Source organism: Anopheles arabiensis, chromosome 2, assembly GCF_016920715.1.
Source record: "Anopheles arabiensis isolate DONGOLA chromosome 2, AaraD3, whole genome shotgun sequence".
Taxonomy (NCBI): Eukaryota; Metazoa; Arthropoda; class Insecta; order Diptera; family Culicidae; genus Anopheles; species Anopheles arabiensis.
In genome coordinates, this window is record NC_053517.1 from 92,195,930 (window position 1) to 92,219,868 (window position 23,939).

Below are 23,939 nucleotides of genomic sequence, written 5' to 3' on the forward strand. Positions count from 1 at the left end.
ATTAAAGCTTCTCTCGGGCCGGTGCCGGCGTGGATTAGCGAGCGAACAATCAGTAAGAGCGGACGAAGCACGGTGGCAGTGCATAGCAAATGTGGCTTTCATCTTTTCTGACAAAAAGAAGCTGCCTTGCCAGGAAACTCTTTTCAGTGCTGTGCCGTTTTGACCATACCATTGCAACAGCCTGCAAATTGGGGACTTTACGTTGTACGAAATAGGATGAAGGATGAAATAGAAGTGTCATTGAGGCATTAGTACATCTTGTTAAAACATATTACATGCAGCAGCCCCGTCGGCAGCACTGAAAGATCACTCAACATACAGTGAACTACTAAAACTGACTAATATTTCCTTTGAAAAATTTAAGCAATAGTTTAACGACGAGGCACAACAGCGCATAGTAGTTCAATGAATGGGTGAAATATACACAAATCAATTTAATAAAAATTCCCAAAAACCGTAAAGCTATCAAATGCACTTCACTGCACTGCTGCCCTGAAGACCCTCTCCTCTTTAGGGCTCATATTTCATTTTTAACTTGTGGTCAATGTGTTACGATTTTTTTCGTTGTGGTTGCAACCGCTTCGCTCAACTTGTGTGAGCGTGCCCTGTTTTTGAAGTGGAGAGTTGTTCAGGAATTGGTTTTTGTTTTGTTAGTTCGAGTATTTTCCTCTTTTGTATCGATGTCTGGCCCAGTGTCCGTTCGATGCTTTTGTAATTGATTTACGCACTATATTCATGTCAATCTCTGACGCCTACCGGGGCACAACAGGAAGTGCTATCCCGGGTGCGCGCTGGCTGCGCGTCCGGTTGCATTATTATTATTATTATTATTTTTGTTCTACTTTTTGTTAATGCTTTGTCAGATTTATTTTCAACCGTTCACTCCCAACTGCCCCCCCCCCCCTGCAAGAGCTTCAAGCTTGTAGGGGAGAGGGTTTGAAAATTATTCACTTGACGGTGTTACGGGTTTTGCACATACACTTTGACTCGTATCCGTTGTGGTGGCTTTGTGCTTGCAGCTGGACATTGGACCAGTGGTAGGGTGCTACAAGGGAAGATGGACGAGTTTGAAGGATGATCTTTTATTTTATTAAAACAAAAAAATTGGCCACACCGGGAAAAACTGCTTCCCGTCCTGCTGTTAGCTGATGGAAATAAAAGCGAATTTAATTATGCTTCACATTCCAGTAGGTGTGTACACAAATTATGCACACTGTATACACATTTGCACATCCTATCGACACGCTAATGAAATGAAGAGTAGCAAAACGGTCGGATAGCAGAGCTGTGGTGACCTTTTTTTCCGAGAGTCATTAAACACCACTGATTGTTCTCTATTCCGCGTGCGCTTCCCGTTTGGTTATTTTAAAACAAATTTATACTCGAATTAACTGTTTAGATCGATGTGAGCGGGTGTGTTTTTACTGTTTTTTTTTATTCAGCTGGCTACATTGTTTCTGCTGCGGTAATGCAGCCGTAGTGCCGACGGTAGTGGTTAATGTATTGAAAGCGGATATGCGAAACGGGGTTTATCAATTAAACACTCACAGCATGGTTCTGAGTGTCCGATTGACAGGTGCAGCTCATTATAGAGGCAGCGTGCATTGATGTGGTTGATTTTGAGGCTAGCCAGTGCCATCGGTGAGAACGTTAGGGAGAAAAAGAGGAAAATACAGTTTTTTTTTACCACAACCAGAGTTAGCAACAAAAAAAAAAAGATCCTTTTTAGTATTACATTGTGTATTGAGAGAGTGGTCAATTCTACATCGTGGGAGTTTATTGGGCACGTGTATTAATTGTATCGATCGATGGGTGCTCATTACCATACAATTTATCTTTATTTGTTTAGACAATATGACAACTTTAAAACGGAACACAATGATGTTCCAGCAGCGTTCTTCTGCTGGGGTATGCTATTTTCAATACTTAGTTGTTACTTAGTTGTTGTAATGAATAATTTTATAAATTAATTTTATAAACCAACTACAGGAAAAGTTATTAAGAAAATAAGACAAAAATCGTTGACAAAGTGTTTCGGCAGAATTAAATGAATTGAAATTAAACGAAGAAACATTAAAATCCCACTCAACCCTGTATGAAGTCCACGTCGATTTATAGTTAATTTACCAGATAAGGAAAAATATTTAAGCAAAAACATCTTAGGCTTGCTTGACGTGTGATTTTCTTTATATATCTCTAAAACCATGAAATTTATGTAATCGTTTTTGGTGTAAAATCGTAGAAAATAACCTTTAATATTTTCCGGTAAAATCCCTATCCCAACTGTAAACCCCTTTTAAACACTCACAGCAGGGTGAAGATAGTGCCCGAAAAGCTTATTTCAGTTGTATTCCTTTTCTGCGCACGCTTCCTAAAGCATTAGCAGATTATGGCAACCGTAAACCGTTCTTCAAATGCATCATCCAACGACAATCCATCCCCATTCGTCGATTATGGAGCATACATGGTCTCCGCATCCTCCTTCAATGGACAGTGGCCGTATAATCAGTGTAATTTGTACCACATAACACACACGTGTACTTACAACAGTGGTCCACGTGGAGAGGAAAGAAAGAGTTGCAACAGCACGATAGTATCTCCCTGTGACAAAATCGAGCGACAGAAGACGCTTTTCTGCGTTGAGCACAAGAGCAGAGTGTGTGTGTGTGTGCTGGATTCGGTCATTAGGATGAGGCTCGTAAGACATGGAATTACGATCAGCCCTTGGTTGGTTGGCTGGTTGGTGAGAGACCGGCGCGAAAGGACAATTGATTTCGGGGTTTGTTAAGAAGACGCAACAGCCGATACAATGGGGAAGTAGTGCCGGTACCGGGACAAAGTACACATTATTTGGCGTTGAGTGATGGAAGCAGTGCTGGAATTGTTGGAATTTTGCTCACATACACAGGATTGTAGGGGCAGCGTACAGCCAAAAAGAACAGAAAATGGAAATCGTATACTTACTGCAATGTACTGCCAGCCCTTGTTCACTCGTACCAGAAGTGCTTCCTCGTCAATTATGTAAGCGAGCGTACCGACGGGAGTCGTGGAAGACATCTGTGTGAAATAAATTGGAAGGCAAATGAGTATGAGAGGCTCCGTCTAGAGTGTGGATGCTGGTGTGGATGTTAGTGTGTTCTTTTACTGCTCCGAAGAGTATAATGCTGGAGAGAGCAAAAAAAAAAAAATGAAAGCCCAAACTCGAACTCAGTGCCGAAACTTTTTCCTTCAAGTCGTAGACCGGGACCGTAGTTGGCAATAACGACGTGGATAACCTAGAATTAAGTATGATGCAGGAGAGATTTTCTGTATCATCTTTTGCTGTCGCTTCATGCCGCACTTTCCGCGGCTTGCACACTCTACCGTGTCGGTTAGGGTCGGAGCAGCAACTCTTACGTGCGGGATACCCTCAATGGAGCAGCAACACAACGGTACAATGGTGGCCGTCAGATGCAGCGGGCCGAGCAAATGGTACCACCGACCTTTCTACTATGGCGGCGGCGACGGTGTGTCTTAGCGTTTATTATTCATGATAAGGTCTTATTTATTTCGGGGTCCTTTTTCGACGCTCGGTTGCAACTGCCTGGAACTGGGCCTGGGACTGGGGCCTACCAGCTGCTCATTTTCCCACGTAGTGAAACGAACCAATCCTAGCTGGTTAGGTCGTTGCGTGTATTGTCTGTGTGGCAAACAATGCGTTTAGGTCGTAGGTTTATCCTAACATGGTGGGGTTAGTTTTTTGGAAGGTTATCATGAGAAAATGTAACGTACAGGGATGGAGAATGATAAAAAAAAACAAGTTCAAACATTTTTATGTCTTTTCGTACACGACAGAAGGAACAAAAATCGAAATGATGAACGAAACAAAAAAACGGGCACAAGGTTTCGGTCGGTGCATGGCTATGCAGTGCGTGGTAAAGGGTAACAAATTTAGTCTAGACCACTGCCAGGAACTGACCTTTCGTAATGTCCTCGTTTAAGTCAGTAAGGGGTCAAAATGAGGGTGAATAAATTTCAGCGCTTCTTTCACTTACTTATAGCCCGGTGGCCTTGGATGAAGAATGAATAAAGAAAAGGGCTGTCGAAGAGTTGATTTTGCACCGTCGGCTAGAAGAAATCGATTGAATGTCGTGCAGCATGCGCGCACACACAGTGCATCTTGGGTCGGTTTTTTTTCGTGATGGTATTTAAATTAGGATCGATTTTGTTGTTGTGAAAGGTCGTTGAATAGTTAAAATTAATTTTTAATAAGTTTCCGACAAGGGTCTTTAGGTCTAATGAAGGCTTTTTGTAAGGAGCAGCTCTATCGGGAGTTACAGCGAGCAGCGGTGATTGTTTTTCATAATGTGAAACATAAAATTAACCTTTCATAATATAGGAACTAGATTATATTTGATGTTTCGCACATCAAGAAGAAGTTAAATCCATTTGCCACGAGATTCATTCCAACCAAGAATCCGCTAATAGTGCTCAGCAGTCATCTCGTTTGACCTAAAATACACAACGCAACTCCATCCGGTCATTCTCGAGTACGAGTCCTTTGCTGGGTCTTGACGTTTGATAACCACTATAAAACGTGGCACATTTCAAGTCCGCTTGCCAAGTTGCCAATTGAACAGGACCTGGCTGGCACCAGCACCATCGCCATCGTTTGTGATGCTTGTGCGGACAAGTGCAAACAGACCACTCGTCTACTAGCAGGAGGGTCGAGATTAGCATCCTTCAGCGATAAAGCGATAAACCGGGGTGAGATGGCAGGGTAGTGTGGTAGCGCGAACGAGTACGTCGTTGGTCACGTCATTTGACTAAGGGGTGATGATATCGCTGCTGGGTTGCCTTCGAGCGTAAGCTGTACGCGTGATATGTAACCGTCCGTCCCACCAGCCGTGTGTGTGTGTGTTCGCGAGTGAAACGAGCGAAATGACATTGTTGATGTTGACGACGACGACGATGATGATGATGATGATGGCAGCTCATCAGCTCTATTTGCGTACCGACCGAGATTTAGAGCATCAGGCAAGGGAACGAGCGCGCGCTGCTGCATTTCGCATTTTCCTTTCGGGGGAATTGATTTCTTTTCGCCTTCTTTCGCTTTGAAATGCATGACAAAAAGGGTGGAATTTTTCTCCCCTAGAAAGGATGATGGTTGCAGATCGCATCTTCCAAATGATTTGACATGATGATGCTTATTGAACGGGCGAGCAAACGGGGGTTGGTGGGGTTGCGTCGTCTCTGATGGGCATAAATAATTGATGATCCGTTGCTACAATCCTCCGCCACCCGGGGTAGATGAGGGCTGCTGCCGCCAACGAATGGGTCCATCGAGTTCTTTGCAATTCTTTCTTTGTGTGTTGTAGCTGAGTATAAGTGTGTGTGTGTGTGTGTTTTGATCGCACAACCCTTACCTTTGACATCGTTTCTGCATTCTGGAAAGTAACTGCGCCGGGCACGATGCGTACGTTGGCCCCGTAGCTGTTCGGTATCTCGTCACTGTCGTGCAGCGGTCGTCCGGCCGGTCCCGGCGGTCCTGGCGGTCCCGGCGGTCCTGTAAGAATAGTTTGTTGGTTTGCACCGTTGGAAAAACAAGAAGAGAGAGAGAGAGAGAGAGAGGGAGAGCAAAACGACGCACACATCGCATTAGAGATTGATTACGGTAAGTGGAAAGGATAATTCTTCCTGCAAGTGCTACTACCGAAACGCATCGGCGCTGAGGGAAAAGCAAAAGATGAATGTGTGTCTGTGTGATGGTAGCTTTTGTTGACAGGCAAAGGAAGCGGAATTACAGGAGCGCTGGGTTACAGAGCGGCAAATGTGCAACATAAAACCTCAATTCGTGTGATTCGTCGTCGCGTGATGCGATTTGGATATAATGTGAAGGCGAGGGCAAAATCACTGGTGCGCCCGTAAAACCTTGAGTTACAGTAGTGGAAAGCAAATGGAATGGATTAACGTTTCACAACGGTACGAGCTGTATTTGCAGGTGCATGGAAATCCATTACGATAATGCAGCCGTCTTGGAGTGGGAAGGTTGAAAGTCGAAGGGGTGGAAATAAGTTTATTGCACAGTAAAATCAAAACTGATAAAAGAGAATTATTGTGTCAAGGGTAATATAACGTCCTAGTTTGAGACCTGTTTCATGAGACGCATGAAAAGGCTTTTGGTCGTGAAATTTCTAATGCAATGCGTGGAATATTAGATAATCTGGTTGAATTGCATAAATCCCTAAGAGCTTAATGTTAATTGAAATAAACCTTACATACGGAGGTTAATACAAACTATAGGAGGTATCTAAATATTTTCTGGAAGAAAAACCTTGGAAAACTGTGTATATACAGACATGTAGGGAAAAAGTCAAGATGTTATTGACTTATATCTTTGTAATTATATATAATACCTCGGCTTGGCCATCTATGAATGATTGATTTGACTTCTAGTAGAATAGTTAGGCATGAGAAAGCACATAATTACTGTTAATAATGTGGCATTAATACCTGTTTATCTCCACTTATATATTTTAACTCACAATTTACAGGTTAAAAAAGGTACAATTTTCATCCTCAAAACAAATTATACAGCTACGGATTTTACAAATCATGCTAATTTCAACCATAAGGCTCAAAATGAAGAGTAGACGAGCTCAAAAAGTACTTTTTTGGATACAATTCTTTCTAAAATTTAGCAACAAATTATCCGTAAAAGAAAGAAGATACACATTGTAAAAGCGTCAAAATTCTCACGAAAATCCTACATCTACCTACGGTAAAACCTCACATTGAATAGGCAAAGTCATTACTGGTATTACTTTACACGTTCGCCAGCGCTTCTTTAGGTACAAATCAAGTTCCAATACAAAGAAACAGAAAGCGATAAAGCTCTCCGATATCTTAATCGTCAGCGTCTTAATATCAGCAACGACGCTACTAAAAATGGATTTTGACTCCAATTCCAAAAATCACTCAATGTAACGAAGTAAGGTAAAGCGATATTTTCAGTGGATATTTTCAGTAAATGATTTGCTTTGTAAATGTTCGGCGTATGTTTCGATGAAAAACAAAGCGTTGTTTTACCATTTTTACCAAACGCAAAATGGCTAAACAATCGGTTGATACTTAGATGGAAGCGCACAAATACCGTTCAATCATAATCGGCCTCATTTAAAACGGGCGCAATGTTTAATATTTCTGTTTTAACTGCAGAACCTGTCGAACATTGAACACTGAACATTGATTGCTTCACTGTAACCGCTCCTGTAAAAAAGTTGTATCAATCGCTACCGCGTCATTATGAGACGATAACAAAGCACGCAAACAAACGCGTGACAATAAGAAACGTGGGTGCATCGCCGGGCGTGAAATACGATATCGAGATGAGAGATGAAGATGAAAAGCAAACACCGAGAAAAAGATCATCATTTATCGCTGAACGAAGCGATTGTTATTGTGTTGTGTGAGTGCAAGTGGGTGTGTGTCATAAAAATAGAAGGAAAGAAGAAAATACAGAAGGAAGCCCCCCAATACCTATCACACCAAAAGGAAGTGACAAACCAAAACCAGAGAGAGGAAACACCAAACAAAAAAGGGAGTGTGGAAGTGGGTGGAACAAATCAATTTGCTTTTTCTTTGCTTTTTGTTACCGAGCGTGCTGTCTTCGTAGTCCTTGTGGTGTTTGAGCTCTCGCAGTGCCTTCAGCTCGTCCAAACTGGACCGACCTCCTGAGTGTGGCGGGCGTAAGGAGAGAGGTGGTGTGTGGTTATGAGAGACAAGAGATTTTGTGTGTTGAATGGAAGACCGTGCGCGTGCACGTGAGTGTTCCACAGGGTGCTTAATTATGGTGTCCGTCAAATGTTGATGTGTTTGTGTAAAACTTTTTGACTAGTTAAAGGACCTCAATAGCGTAACCGTTTCTGTGGTGTGTGTGTGTGTGTGTGTTTATAGAGTGAAAGGTGTTCATCAGCAAACTTACCTGGACGACCGTAAAATCCATGCTGCGAATCACTGTAGAAGGGACTGCGCGAATCCATCCCGGGCTCACCCTTCTCGCCGACGATGGACAGCCCGGGCGGGCCGGGCTGTCCGGGCGGTCCCGGTGGTCCCGGCGGGCCGGGCATGGGGATGTACTGTACGCCACCGTCACCGGAGGCAGCGGGCAGACCCGGTGGGCCCGGCAGTCCATCGCGTCCATTCATGCCACGTTCGCCTTTATCGCCTTTGAGCTGTCCAGAGGGAGGGTGAGAGGGCAGAAGGCAAGTGAGAATTAGAAAGTTGTTAATCCTTTCCAACACATGGCGTCACACACACACATTAGTCCTGGCTCGGCGCCTCCACATCTGTCAGTCAGATCCACTGCTCGGTTCCACATTTCACACAAGGGCACACCCGCGGAAAAGTTTGACATTGTTTATTCATTCCACTTGTGTTACTTTCCCCAGCTACGTTTCCCACCGCCACACCGTAGGTATAGTGTGTCTAGGTCGCCGAGGGGAACGGTTGTCAACTACAAATGAAGCAGTAGTACCAACTTCACCTTGTTCTACACTTTCTTGCATCGTTTTGTTTGGTGACCTCGTAGCACACATGGACAGGGAGAGAATTGCAATAGAAGGTTGAGGTTAGGCTGCACGGTTCGTACCGCCGATGCAAGTGGAAGCATCTTGAGAGCGTGTGCTCCCTTCGGAAAGGGGGGACACTAGCTTGACAAGGTTGTGAGGAACTGGCAAGGTTGACTGGGGACAGAGATTTGCTTCGTTAATTCTGCACAACAGACCTCGACTTGACTCTGAGTGCCGGTGCAGCTGTGGTGTGGAAACACGGAATGCGCCAAGCAATTCCCGTGAGCTTTTGCGTCATTCCGGTGGAGTGTGAGAGCTGCTGAAATGTCTTGCCACACTACTGAAAGTAAGCATCAGCCACTCCTCCAGCCTACCCACCCACCTGAAGGTTGGAGCCTATAACTTTACACACTGGCAAACTGGATGCAGACAACGGCAACAGCCAGTGTTGCCAGCAAAAACCTGGGCAAATGAGCATTCCCAATTTTATGTGATGCATTATTTATGGCGGTACATTAACTTCTTCTTGGTAAGGTTTGCTTTGGCGGCTGCACAGAGCTTGCAAGATGGTAGATAGGCGCCAGCTCGGAGGGTGTTGTTCGGGGTGTGACGAGCATCGTTACGTTGATAAACACTTTTCGTGCTCGAACGGAGCCAACGAGCAAGCACGAGACTTTGGAAGTTTGGTGAGGCGAAAACTTTGGAACGTAAGCGATGCATGAAAGATGACATCGACTGCAAGGGTAGTTCGAGTGACAATACCCCTCTTGATGTTTAGAGAGTCTGGTGAGTGGTACTGGCAATGCAATTTGGTACGTTTGGAACGCACATAAAATGGGCTGCCTTTGATTGAGTCACACTGCTTTCATCAATAATGGAGTTTGAAAAGAAATTAGTTATGAAATACTTTTAGTTACACTCCTCAAGGAGGATTTATCTTGTTTTATTTTTAATTTAATGGTGTGTTATGAAAAAAATCATTACCGGAAGTCTAGTGAAATGTTTGTAATAACTTATCATTCCTAGATTCAATATTTTGTGATCAAAGACATTAGACTAGTAGTAAACTCCAATAATGGCCCCTTCTATATTTTAAGCCAGGAAGCTGGAGTTTCAGCTTGTCAACAATGGAACAATATTCATCATTCGGGTTGTATCCTTTTGACAGTTATGTTCCGTATTGAATTTTGTACAAATAACAATGCGTTTTATAATCGCCAATCGTGAAACCCTTTTTTCTGTCTGAAATCGGTTATTGCGTGATGTTTCTTTAACTTTGAAAAATGGCAGCTTGTTTCAGTTATCTTACATGGACTTCTTGAAAGCGTATAACTTTACTATATGTATCACCTCATAAAGTTCCAAGTCCTCTAAGTGGTTGGACAAGTATACACATACGTTGCAAACACGACTAGAATATTATACCTGTTGAGACGCTATCAACAACACTCTTTCTTTCGCCCGCAGAAAATTATTATTAATAAAAACAAGCGTTTTAAGCTGTCGTCGAGTTAGAGTTTTATTTAGAGAAGCCAAAAAATCCGTCACTTGTGTCGGGCTAAGACGAAAGAGTGAACTTTATTCTCTCTCGTAACCCGATCGTAAGCCTTCGGGAATACTTGGCCCTATCAGTGTTGGACGTTGTCCACACTAAGCTTTTACCGTGACGCCATCTGCCGGCAATTACAGGGAACAACACCTTCTGCGCAAATCGGACGTTAATAATTATTAACAATACCCATTGAAAGAAACATAAAAAATTAGATGAAAAACTACACGTCTAATTTTGTCCCGCTGTTCCCATTTTAAAGTGGCTGCAGTATTGAATAGAGCATGCCTTCCGGTGAATGAAATCCTTCATTCCACAAAATCTACCACTAATCAGCCACAGCTTTGGCGTGAGACCGAATTTGAAGAAACTTTGCAAGTAAAATTGGCGAGAACGATAGGGATAGATCATCCTCTCACTATCGGTCGCTAGTCAACGGGCAAGTATAATTTAATGCTAAATAGAACACGCCTAAGGGAGAGAGAGAGAGAGAGGTAGAGCGAGGGGCAGATGAATAGCAGATTTCTATCTTGTCATAAAAACTTGCCCTAAAAAAAACAATAACAACAAAAACACACCGAAGCAGAGCAACTCAACCTTCTACTAAATTTGTAGTGTTTTCATTTCACCTTCAACGAACCACAGTCGGGGGCTGCGGGTGAACTTTTCAGAAGCAGAGGCAGGGAAGGAGGCAACAGAAAATGGAACATTTAGGAGAAAACTTTCCACCGACCAGCACACCAGTGCACGTGCACAACGCGCGGCAAAGGCAAATCAGTGAAACACAAAACTTTGCACCAACCTCCGGCGTGCGCGGACACCAAAGAAACGCGATTCAAATAATCGTCGCCATCGCGAAGCAAGGATAATGCATCGTCGGTGGTGTACCGATCGTCCCTGGCTCTTCGCTCCCCACCCGGGGAGTGTTACGCTGGCATTCAGCTCTTCCCAGCTGAAACGTAGCCGACTGGCATTTAAGGAGGGAAAATTTATGACCTAGAAACCCTGGCAGGGTAGCGATTTCAGGAATGTAGTCACTTTGCCTGGACGGGCTAGCCTGTGTGGCTGGCCCTGGTACGCTTGCTTGCGTCTCTGTTCCAAGCTAAGCACAGCTAAAGCACTCTGCCCAGAGCGTACGTACACCAAGTCCAAGGGTGGTAAAGATTGTCCGATGGGAGGAAAAATTATCGCCCCGAAACATTTGCCCCTGCTAGGTGGTGGGCTGGTTGGAGGGTGGAAGTTTTTCACACTGATTTTGCAGCGCATGTCCACTTGCTTTTGCAGCCGCGAACCGTGTGGGCCCCAGCATGTGGCGGTAGTAGTAGTAGTGTGCAGGTGTGCAAGGGGTGCGGTGATTTTTCGCGTTCCACCAGCAACGGTTCGGGTTGATTTGTGGGACGCCCTGTCCGTAGGTCCGAAACGGTGTTGAGCGAAAGTTTTGCAGCTGGTAGGGCAAGAAAAGTGTGTTTTTTGGGGGAAGGAAAGGAAAAGTGAGACACCATTGATTGACCTGCACTTTTTTGTCTTTGCTCTATAATGTCTAGCAGCATGTAAGATTACATCGTTTCCGCTGATACAACCTTTCGAGGCCCGTTGGTGGAACGATTTTTTCCTTTAAACACAAGACACTCCTATTACTTTCGCGCTCGTTCCGGCACAACACTGTACACACCATCCTGCCCCAGTGGATAATGAAGTGAGCGAAGAAAAATCAGCCAGTGGAATCCATCCATTACGGAGCTGTCAGTGTCGTCGCGTGGACGTGGCCCCGAGAAGGATGTAATGTGGAATAATGGAGAAATGGGGCGGTGGTCGTCATGTCGGCGGGACAAAAGCGATAAACTTTCGCTTTAAAATTTGTACCAGCAGCACCACCACCAGCACCGTCGTCTCCGCCAATGGTGAGCTTGCAGAAAGCCATGATTAATTAAGTACGCTTCACTCGACGGGGGTAAAGTTTTCATTCGTTGAGATTCTCTGCAGGATTGCACTTGATACAGTTTGCGTGGATGTGTGTTTGTTTGTGTGAGTGTGTGTGGGAGAGTGTAGGAATTTTTTTAGAAAAGTGAAACTAATTCTCGCGCACATACAGTACAACACGGAGTACAATTTTTCTTCAAAGAGGCTTAAGTTTGCCCACACGCACACAGCATACAGCCAGCACACTGCTGTAAGCCTTGATAATGGTTTCACAGAATTTGCAAGCGGCGGAAAGTGCTCTCGAGATGCCTTTTCGATACATTGTCGATGAAATCTTTTCAAGGCATGCGGATAGTTCGTTCTTTGTCAGGCTTCTTACTGGCTCTGGTTGAATGTATGTGTGTGTGTATGAAGTACTCGCTATCCCGCCAAGAGCTTCCCAGAGTTCAGAGCTCAAACGAAAAGTTACAATTCCAGACAGGTCTAATAATAACTGCAGGTGTGTGTGCACGTTTCATGGCAACAAGCCATTTCTGCGTGTAGCACAAGAGCGCGATGAAGTTTGTCGCTTTAATGTCGCTTGCAGTAACGATTATTTTTCTACCAAGCTTTTGATAAGCTTCTTAAGTACAATCGAAACTACTTATATAAGTCTTTCAAGCTGAACAATATTGTTCAACATATTCCAACGATTTGTTTTTTTTTTGTTTTAGTTTGTAAGTGTTCTCTGGGCGAATACCAATCACCAACGTTTGTTGTAATAGTAGCATAGAGTTAACATATTCTCTTCTTCTTTGGCTTTCAGTGACTTGTTGACTTACGCAAAGCAGGATAGTCAGTCGTATGCATGGGGGCACAATCCATTTGGTGCATGAAACCATGGCAGGCATGTTTTTCAGTCGTACGAGTAAACGACAAGATCGACCGAACAGATTCTAAATAATGGAACATATGAGGTACTTGTAGACGCATTTTCGACGTCTACACCAAAATAAGCAAATTTTGTTAGCCTAATTGCATACTTTCAGGCGTTTTGAAAGTAAATGTACACTTTTCGATGTGAAAAGTAGACTACAGTCAATATTTGCTGTTCCATTTATATGTTGCTCATCCCTGAACGTGTCAGAAGTCCAGCAAACATTGGATTGAATGATCTAGAGGAATTGTTACGACGACCAGTTGCAAAAAGGGATAATATTAAATATTTTTGGAATATTTTCCCTCGGGTTTTGTACGCCTTACAGTGTTTTGTTATAATTTCATGATAAAATTAGCTTTCATTTTTCCATCCTGAGTGGGAAAAAGTATGTTACATTTATCTTTTTCCTTATATCTGTTTCTTTTATCATGAACCTGCAACACAAGCTGCAAAACAGTCAGGAGTAGCATTGGCGCAGAGAGCACTTCGTGTGTGACCCCAAGGAGAGCTGTTTAAAATCACAATACACTACAATACTTACGCCCCGCATCGCCATACTGTCGCCTTTTTCACCTTTCGGTCCCTGGTCTCCCTTTGGTCCCGGTCGTCCCTGTGGATTATTGTGGGAAAGTGGGATTTTCGAAAAAGATAATAATTAAAATTGATTACCAGCCCAGCTTGCCACCATTGCCGAGCTTTGCAAGTTTCGCTATAAATTCTACTTACCGGCCACGTTTCACCCATACCGCCAGGCTTGCCGGGGGGCCCAATCGGTCCCGGTGGACCCGTCTTCCCCCGGCGTCCACGCTGTCCACGCTCGCCTTTCTCTCCTTTGTTAGCCTATCGAAAAAAGGGGAACCGAGCAATGGAAACAAAAAAGAAAGTTTACATTTACATACCCGATGATCTATTACAGGTGAAGCGTGTCACAAGATTCAAGAGTGGGGAAAAGGAGAGCAATCGTGCAAGAATTTCAATCATCAGATAATAAGCTGTACTGAGTGAACAAAAAAAAAAAAAAAAACGCTTATCCTGAATCCGCAGTTCACACTTTTCCACTCGAATTCAATTAAGTGCATTCTGTTGGACACACGCACACACACATCACTCTTTACGGACGAATGCACACGGATGTAATTCACCTTTGTTCAGCTAAACATTTTTTCAGCTCGTTTTGATGCTGCACCTCTCCTCGCACATGGTGTCACGTGTACTTGAGTTCCGCTCTTCATTCTCTTGGAAATGAAAACCCATTCCCATTCCGAGAAGAGAATGTTATGAAATGCTATAAAAGGATGAAAAGTGTGTGTGTCTACGGTGAAGAATGTTGCATATTGTGCACCGCCGGAAGCGCGCACCAGGCGTGCCTTTTTTTTGTTGTTGCTCTTGTGCTCCATCTGCGCCTGAATGTATGCATTACGAAGGCGACTGAACACGCTCACCCCTATGCCCCCCAGCGCCCTGGAAGGAAGGAGGGCAGAACAATGTTAGGAAGCTAATAAAGTACAAACTGCAACAGCAAACGGTGCGCTTCGTGCACTTCGCCCCCCCCGTCCGGTGCTGTCACGCTTTACATTAGCCTCGTGACAAAAAAGGAGGAACAAAAAAGGGGGAAATGCATATGAGGAGATGAAAAAAAAGAAGATGGACGCTGCGGGAGAAGAGAAGTTCAGTGCAGCAGAAGTGTAACATCATTTGGTGCGTTTTTTTTTTCTCTCTATGGCAGTGAACTGTTCTGCTCTGTTCAGCGAAGCAGCTGCATGTCTTCTTTCGCATTTTACGGCTGGAGAACAGTTGAATACTGAGCTGGGTGAGTAGGTTTGTTACCCGTTTTTTTTTTGTTGCTATTCTTCATCATTGCATGCGTCTGTGCGACTCGTTTTGCTTGGACGGTTGTTGAGTTTTTTTTGTTCGAGTGTGTCTGCAGTTCTTCCGGGACGCTGCAGGGCAGTTGCAATGCTTCCAGATTTCATGCACCTTGTGCACCGACTCAGCTGCTATAACCCCACTAGTCGGTGGGAATGTGAACGATGTCACATAAATTGTCCAATAAAGTTTGCAACCGGAGCCGGTCGGTGTGATGTGATTTACCGGTTCTCTTCCAGTAACGTCGCGATGCTCGCCGTAAACTTCCTCCCAAACCGGCTCCGGTTTAGCAATGTGATGCACGATGCAGTGGAGGGTGGGGGGAAGTGTCAAGTGTGAAATGGTAACTTACCCGCGACGAGTTGAATGCTGCGTTCTCGTTGATGATAAACTCCGGCCCCTTCTCGCCCTTCGGCCCGGGCAGTCCCCGTTCGCCCTTGTCGCCCGGCAGACCCGGATGGCCCGGAAGTCCGGTTTCGCCCGGAAGTCCGGGCGCACCATCGTATCCGGATGGACCGCGTGCGCCCGGTGGCCCGGGTGGCCCCGGCTGACACTGACACTGATCGGTCGTTCCGTTTCGGCCACCCTCGGTGTGCATGACCATGCCGGGCGGTCCCGGTGGACCGGGTGGGCCCGATTCGCCCGTGTTACCCTTCTCACCCTTCGGTCCGGAGGCGCCCGTCTGCCCGGGGAGTCCCGGTATGCCCGGTATGCCGGGCGGTCCTTTCGGCCCCGTTTGTCCGTGCGCCCCTTGATGACCCTGTATGGATGTGTGTGCGCGCGTGGAAGGAGAGAAAAGAGCGTGATTCATTAATTTACACATAGTTGAAGGGATTTGTGGAGTGTATTAGTAGTTGTGTGAGTAATTTGTTAGTGTAAAGCTAAATGTAAAGAAAAATGAGTCTCACAAAAGCGTGTCTAGAAAGGGTTTATAAAGTCGTAAGTTATTATTTTAAGACATTAAAAGGTTGTATTTTTTTTAAATTTATTTGTAGTTTGATCTACAGGATGTTAGGTTTGATACAGGGTTTACCGATCCTTTTGTCATAGTTGCACACATATACTTTTGACTGTTTTTACAACATTTTTGAATGGATTTGGAGAAATGGATTTGAACACAATCAAAAATATGAGAGATACTGAGAACAAATTTTGAAAAACAATATAAAGGATGGTTGCTTATAGTGTTTTTCGTGGATCAGTGTTACATTTATTTTGTGTTGTATAGATTCCACATAAAAGTTTTATTAAAAACCAATCGTAAGACATGCTTTTATGAGACGGATTATCGAAATACAATTAAATTGACAGCAATGAAGTGTGTAAAACTATTTTATGCACACCAACCCACTCAAATTACATCGAAGGTTTTATAATTAAACATGGAAATTGATTTACACAACATGCACTTACTTTAAATACATACAACTAAGAACAAATCTGATACAAAAAGAGGACATCGTACAAAAACCTTTTTATAAAACACCGGTAAAGAAATAAACAAAAAACCGCAATGAAACAAGCTACCGACAATCCCTTGAGATTACTACGGAACGGGATTTAGACGGGTCGGAAAATGTTGGCAACTTGTTTTTATCCTTCTCTTCAACAAAAAAAAAAACCCCGCTCGCACTTGCAAATGCTAAATCGCAGCGTACAATACCACGGACACAACGAATGCTTTACAATTCCTTCGAGGCGGACGGCAACCGCGCACACGTAACGCACCGAAAGAGAGAGAGAGGGCACGTCGTTAAAATATCGCAAAACAACAACACAACAACATTTGGCGAGACAAAACTTTTTCTCTTGCGTTTTGCGTTTGCCTGTCGCATGTGTTTTTGGTTTCTGTTTTTCTTACACTTTCCGTTGTTTCTTTGCTGCAAAAAGTCGTGTTGTACTAAGGGGGGAATTTCCTTTTCAAATTGTTCAGTAGCTCCTGTGTCCAATGTTTTAGCACGTGTCTCAAGGGAAAGAATTAAGTTCCTCCCGTGACATTTTAGTGTGAAATACAGTGAAAGAGCAAGAAAAACATTGCTTTGCCTCACATTTCCGGCTTAGAAGGGCAAAACCAAACTGAAAGATGAACGCTAAGCAAATGTAGCATTATGCCACACGAGCTGAGTATTTCAGAGGGATTCGCTAAGGAAATAGCAAGGGAATAAGATGGAAAACCTGAAAACAAGGTGAATATAAAAGGGGTGTATATAAAACAGTACAACACAATCATGTGGAGGACGCAGCAAAAAGAATCAATATTCATCAGCACTAATCACCACTAACAAACACAGCAGGAGACAAATGAAATCAATCTTTTAATCAAGCAGAAATAAAATGTTTTGATAAAGAAAAGGTGCGAAAAAAAGGCTCTCCAAAGTCTACCAAGCGAAACGGAAGAGGTTAAAAACTAGCTTGGACAAAACAATGCAGCTTTTTGTGAGATTTTGGTGGGCATTATGCCCCGCTACTCGAAAATGCCACTCTTTATACCATACCCTTTCACCTTTGGCACCTGTCAGACCCGGATCACCCCGGTCACCTTTGGTACCGTGTTCGCCCTTTTCGCCCGGGAATCCGATCTCGCCCTTCTCGCCCGGTTCACCCTTCAGCCCGGGAGATCCACCGCGCATTCCCTGGATCGGTGCGCCCAGCATGGATTCCTGCAGTTGGCGAGGATCAAATGGGGAAATGGGAAATGGGAATGGGACAGAACCGTAAGAGCAGAAAGAGCAAAGAGAAAGAGAGAGAAAAACATTTGCGTACCGGTTAGAATCAGCGCGAACTATTGACAGAAAACTTGGCTGTGTGTTGAGTATTGTATTTTTTTTGTCGTTGCTTGGTTTTTTTTTCAGTTCATGCGATTCCGAGATGAAGTTTTTACTGACATTGTTAAAGAAAAACAAAAACACAAGTACAAGAAAATCGAGTTTTTTGAATGGATTTCTCCACTCCACTTGGTTTCGTAGTAAAACAAAAGGGAATAGGAATTGAAACAACTAAAAACACACACACACTTTCAACCAGCAAAGGTTTCCACAGTTGACAAACACCTAAATGAAGGTAAAACTTTTCTACACGTTGTTATGGCACTACCGTGGAAGTGAAATGTTCCTCTTGGTGCCAGGGTGGTGCCCGTAAAACGCGAAGGAAAACGGATTCATCTTGTTTGCAACGCGTTGCAAACCCCGCGACGGATAACAATGAAATATGAAACAAAACGAAATGGTACGGCAAAAAAAAACAAAAAAACGCACTGGAACAAAGTTTCCTCTTTCACGACGGTCGTCATTTGCACACTGTCACGTTTCTATCTCGTTTTGTTTCCGCACCCGGAGTTTGTGGAATTGGAGTGCGCAGGATTTAGGAAGTGGTTTTCGCGTGCCTTAAACGATTCAATTTGGAAAGGTTAAGCGAATGCCCTTTTCGTCGCGATTGAGGTGAGACAAAAAAATAAGAGCCCGGAAAAGTTCCTTTCTATCGTTTCCGTGTCTTTATAATTTGTTGATTGTTCTTGCAGTTGGAAAAGGTCTTGCAGGTTCAAGTAAACGTTTTAAACTGTAGATTTGTGGCAATTTTTTGTCGATTTTATGTGAATGTAACTATTGTGAGATATAGATTTTGATCTTTGATTATTTGACCATTTTGTAATGCTTTTGTTGCAACATGTGCTTTGGCGTTGTAGTTGAATAGCATTTTAAGCACATTTTTAATCCGTTTTATTTTGAGAGTGCATTATAACATTCAAACAAATGGGTTGAAACTTGCAAAAACTTGTCCACATACTGTATAATTTTAAAAGAAATAAATCTTATACTATCACTAATAAAAACAGAATACAGCACGTTAACTGGTAACACTTTAAACAAAAAGGTCTTCGCCTCGAGCAGGGCGATTCAACTGCAATCACCACAATGTGCACGACGAAATCGATGGTAAAAAATCGAAGATAATCCCTCGTAGCAATGAAAGAAACACGTACGAACTTCTTTTCCACTTCCATTTCTTTTGCTTGGAACAATAAATGGTTTTCCACTACACCGTGCAGCTACCGTCAGGTGCGACAGTGCGCCGGAACAACAGCAATATCGGCCCGCAGTGTCTGCGCTTACTGTGACGCCGTAGCCACGCACCACGTATCCCAGAGCAAAATGCCATTTGGTCCGACTGCACACAATTCACCAGCTTCACACCACCGGCATTATATATATATATATCTGTGTTCGTTTCATAAATAATATTTTATCGGTAGGGGTGCAAGAGAACAACGTGAAGGATCATGTAGAGCGGTGCCACCAGTTACATGTCACAAATGCACACACTCACACACGCCGGAACGTTTTGATTGCACTGTACGAAGACGACCGACCGGCTCTGCGGCTCTGAAGAGGATTTGTGCGCTAACGTTTGTCTTTTGCTACGGCTCTTTTGGATTACACAACACATCTTGCACCTCAGTTTGCAGTGGTGACTTTTGTGCCCTGAAGGTTGTCAAATGGGACGGGGAACTCCCGCTTGCAAACAACGGCAGGCGAGTTGTATAAACAAAAACAAGGTGCAAATTGAATAAAGCTAGATTTGTCATGTTCGCGGTTCTTTTTCTCTGTTTTCAGTCAGCTCAGTGGCAACCAATTTCGCGGTTCCAGTTTTTGAAGAGATTCTTCTTTGCTCATATTTCAGTTTCGTTACGTTTGGCGGTTTCCAGCGGTACTAGAGATGACGTGGTACGCCTCGCCGATTAGCAATAAGTCCTGTTAAGCGCACTGCTGTAAATTGTTTGATGCACCGGTGAAAGTTCCTTTTGCCCGATCACACCGGGCTTTGTTTTTTTAATTACATCGAAAACTAGCAGCATTTTGAACACGGAACACTTTCCCCCTGAGCAACAGCATACCCGTCGCCTGCGCACACCATTTTAAGTGCCCGCATTATGGTCCTTTTACCACAAATTAAATTTTATCGAGCAATAAGAAGCATCCGATGCATTCACTCTACCCACACACACACACACACAGCGGTGTGGTGGTGAAAGTTTCCATTCAGTCGCAAATTTTGCAACCGGCCAAAAGGGTAAAAGTTTATCGAGATTCAACCCGGTGGTGGTCCGGTCCCGCTTTCGGATGGGAAAGTTAGTCTTCCGGTTTCCGAGCACGGGAGCCCCCGCTTTTCTTTCTTTGGGCCGGGAATTAGTCCGCTTGTCACAGTGCACTGGAGACAATCGAGTCCTTTGTTGTTTCTTCTCGGTTCAGGTTGGAAAACTTTCCGGGCGGACGACACACAGACACACACGCACATACCGTGTCGCCGGTTGGGTTATTCTCGGCGATACGGAGAGTAAATTTAATTATACCCGGAGATTTAAACCGGGTTTACCACAATAAACACACGCACACCCAGGGAGGGCGTGTTGGGAAAACAATACGGATGGATGGATGGAAAATAAAAACATAATGGAAAAGAATGGCACACATACACTACACCCCGTTCCCACAAAGCCCACACCATGTTTCCCTCCTTTAACTCGTGTTATACCTTGAACATCCGCGACGGATTCCAATTAGTCTAGAAAAAAATCGGTTGGTTAAAGTTTGGATAAAAAAACGGTTATGGTTATGAGACAGAGACATGAGACAGAGAGATACAGAGAACGGATAGAGAAAGAGATAGAAATAACTCGTGCGTTAGTGATGGGGCTGTAAGGCAAGATGCTGCTGGATTAGCGGCTAGGTTAGCGGTTTATTAATAGTGTACTTTGTGTGTGTGGTGCACGGGCACCACACGCACACAAAGCACAGGCACAAGTTACAAGCGCAGGTTAGTTTGTGCGGCGGTACGCCGTTGATTACTTACATCATAGTTCTCGGGAAGCCCCGGAGGTCCCGGTGGGCCGGGTGGGCCCTGTACACCGGGTGCCCCATCCAGCCCCGGTTCCCCCTTGCTTCCGTGGAGGCCCTCCGGTCCGGCCGCGCCCTGGTCACCGCGGTCTCCCTTGTCGCCCTTCGGGCCGGAAGCACCACGTTCGCCTTGCGGACCAGTGACGCCCTGTTGAGAAGGAAAAATAGGCAGCGCGTTAAAAAACAACGAGAAGAATGATGATGAATGGGGTGCTTACCGTCAGACCGGGAGAACCCGTCTTGCCCTCCTTGCCGGGCATGCCCTGCGGGCCGCGAAGATACTCGCGCAGTTTGCTGTCCATTTTCAGCTCCTCGATGATGAGGGATGCGTTACAAAAGCATTGCCCTCCGTGCTTTCTGTTTGGCAGTGTGTCGTAGAGCTGATGTGAGAAGGGAGAAGAGTGTAAAGTAAAGAAATGCTTTATAAGTGACACGTACGTTGGGTGGAAACACATCCATTTCGATGTAAAAGCTTTAATATGGCTTTTGTGAGAAGTTGGCTTAAATGGATAATAGCTTGATAATCATCAACAGTTTAGGTGACATATCTAGAAGTAGTTAGATGCATTTGAATGACATTAAACTGTAAATAATCTTCATTTAGATATTTCTTTTCCTTCAATCCCAGCTTCATATTGTTATCAAATAATTGCCCAGCAAAATAACGTGAAACACCAGGCGACTCCACCGGTAATTAAGATTATAACAGCTTGTTAGTAGATAGGCTTCTTAGTATTAACGGTTATATACCGATGAAAAAGAATGTTATACAAGCTCGAGAGGAAATTAAAATAACTCTTAAGTTGGCTGGACTTGTTAATGATTCAACGATTTATTAAAGAGAGATAGAGAAAGAGGGTAAAGTAATTCAGCCGTAATCATCTCAGGTGGTAGAAAAAAATCATACATATAAGTCGATTATTGAATATTGTTTTCATACAAAAACATCTTACACTTCAAAGCACTCAGCTAAACTTTTCACTTTCCTAACACGGACTGGATTGAATACGATACGTGCAAATAGCAATGAAGTAATTGTATTGGTGATGGAGGCGCCTAATACCTGACGTGAATGCTTTCAAAGGTGTTGATTGGCAAACAGAATGTTAATCAAATTATCATGGTTATAAATTACGCCATTTCTTAGAATTACATTAGAATGGTAAGAGTATTTCATTGAAACCATTAAAATGTTATGATAAATGATAGGTTACAGCAAAAGTTACGTTTGAAATACTATAACAACATCGAAACAATAGTAATTTAGGGATTGTTATGCATAGGCATTTTTTAATTGTTCCTACTTTTAAACTGTTACTGTTGAAAATTTTACAAATCAACTAAAGGGGAGTTAATCTCATCGTATCAGAGAAAGAGCAGTGACAGCCTTAAAGCTTTTTCATCCGCTGGCAATTATTTTTACGCGTTAAAACCCCCAATGAAACCTTACCTGTGATAATCGTTTCTGTACACATACAAACGTAGTATACGCGGCATAATTCATGTTAGCATGGTAAATGAAAAGCGACAACAGTTGAGCAATGCATGCGATTAGTGAACAGTCCAACAAGTTCCATTTAAATTGGCTAAACAAATCCAGTTAGCCCGAAAACGGTATCTTACCAGCTCATCGCCAGAACCATCACCATCGAATGCGCCGCCTCCCTTCGGGCCCGCTACACCCGGCGGTCCCGGTGGACCCGGCGGTCCCTGCGGCCCCGGTGGGCCCGGTGGCCCCCGTATGCTCTCCCCCTTGGTGCCCCGTTCTCCCTTGTCACCCTTCAACCGGTAGCCGTACTCGGGCGGTGGTGGCGATATCATCGGTGGTTCATTGAATCCATCGTCGTCACCACTTTGCTGTAAAGAGAAAAGAGAGAAAATAGTTGAGCATTAAAACGAGATACAATGACGGTGGCAGGAAAAATCGACATGTAGGGTATTTAATTTTCTCAATCAAAATCCGGCACTTGTTTGTGTAGGCAGACGGCAAACGGCAGCAAGGATAAATGGCACACTGATTTTAATCAAAGCAGTTTAAGAAGAAAACGAAATAGAGGATAGAAAAAAACGCATTGAATTGTTTCGTTTGATAAGCCCCGACGTCCCCCGTACAAGCAGGAAAGAGAAAAAGCTCAGTCGAAACAGTTACGCTCGATTGGACCGATGAGCGGTGGGATTAGCGTAATTAGGAGCCTCCGATGATATTAATCGTTCCGCAAAGGTTGGAAGTTTTTCACCCACCGTCCGCGGGTGAGGGTTGGGAAGGTTGATGAAAGCGAAAAAGCCTGCTTCGCGAATTAGTGCAGTGAGAAGGACAGGCCGAAATGAAATCCGTTCGATAATTGCTTTTGGCCAGGAAAAAAAAGTATGAAGGATGAAGGATGAATGATTCCACCCGGCCGGAAAGCCATCGAAACGAAGATATTACTGCAATGTTTTGTTGTTTGTGTGTAAGTGTATTGAACAATTTCGGTTCGGAGTTCGATTTTCCGGAAGCAGCGACGGACCCCGGGAGGTTTCAGCGGCCGCCTAAGGCAAGTTCCGCCTAATTTATGCTGATTAGTTCATCATTTTCGGCTGATTGGTTTGCCGTTTGATCCTCATTGCTCGACGTTTGCTAGCGCTCCCCATCGGAGCGGGAGGTGGCTGCTGCTAATGAAAACGATTTCATCGCCGACGCGACTTCTATGGTGCTGTTTGAAAGGGAAGTTTTTGCGGATGGGAGGGAATGGCGATAATGTTGTGTGATTCGAAGGGTTTTCTGCGGCTGATTGGCAAAGGTCGAGCGCAAAAGGTTTGTGAGAGCAAAGAGAAAATTACAATTTTATTCATTTTAGTACCTCAATTCGAAGGGATGATGATGATGATGATTATGTTTCAATTGCGCTTGTGAGGGTTGTATTGATTGTAAGGAATGGGCATGGGCACGAAAGCGGTAAAATTTTGGGTTAGCTATTTGAAGGGATCAATCACTATTACTGCCCTCCCCACATTTGATGATGTGGTAATGTTTATGATACTGGCGTTTTAGATGGGTTTGGAATAAATGCTTCCAAAGGGAATATTTGATTTTCATAGAAAAAGATTTGGAAATAGAAATGGGCTTTTTTTTTAGCTTACCATGCTGGGCGAAATTTTCATAATCTTTCCGTAAAATTGCTTCGCCAATTTCATTGTGCAACGCTCGTCCTTCTGGGAAGTAGTAAGCGAGAAGCCAAGCAAATCCTTGCGCTTCTTGTTTGTAC

At 43.9% G+C, this 23,939-nt stretch overlaps 1 protein-coding gene across 12 annotated transcripts in view; it reads right to left on the bottom strand.

Moving 5' to 3' along the window:
- The window catches only part of LOC120900326 (collagen alpha-1(XVIII) chain), a 240,935-nt gene that overhangs the window by 27,692 nt on the left and 189,304 nt on the right, over nt 1-23,939 (bottom strand). For 9 of the 12 annotated variants that reach the window (XM_040307180.1, XM_040307214.1, XM_040307207.1 and 6 more), the window contains 13 exons: nt 22,318-22,551; nt 22,145-22,159; nt 20,913-21,074; nt 20,651-20,842; nt 20,333-20,362; nt 17,299-17,463; nt 15,156-15,563; nt 13,664-13,777; nt 13,479-13,547; nt 7,964-8,213; nt 7,635-7,712; nt 5,406-5,545; nt 2,965-3,057 (listed from right to left, as the gene is read on the bottom strand). In XM_040307180.1, the coding sequence (XP_040163114.1) occupies nt 2,965-3,057; nt 5,406-5,545; nt 7,635-7,712; nt 7,964-8,213; nt 13,479-13,547; nt 13,664-13,777; nt 15,156-15,563; nt 17,299-17,463; nt 20,333-20,362; nt 20,651-20,842; nt 20,913-21,074; nt 22,145-22,159; nt 22,318-22,551 (1,950 nt within the window). The remainder of the gene's footprint in view (nt 1-2,964; nt 3,058-5,405; nt 5,546-7,634; nt 7,713-7,963; nt 8,214-13,478; nt 13,548-13,663; nt 13,778-15,155; nt 15,564-17,298; nt 17,464-20,332; nt 20,363-20,650; nt 20,843-20,912; nt 21,075-22,144; nt 22,160-22,317; nt 22,552-23,939) is intronic. The other 3 variants (XM_040307198.1, XM_040307222.1, XM_040307252.1) reach the window with 3 other exon arrangements.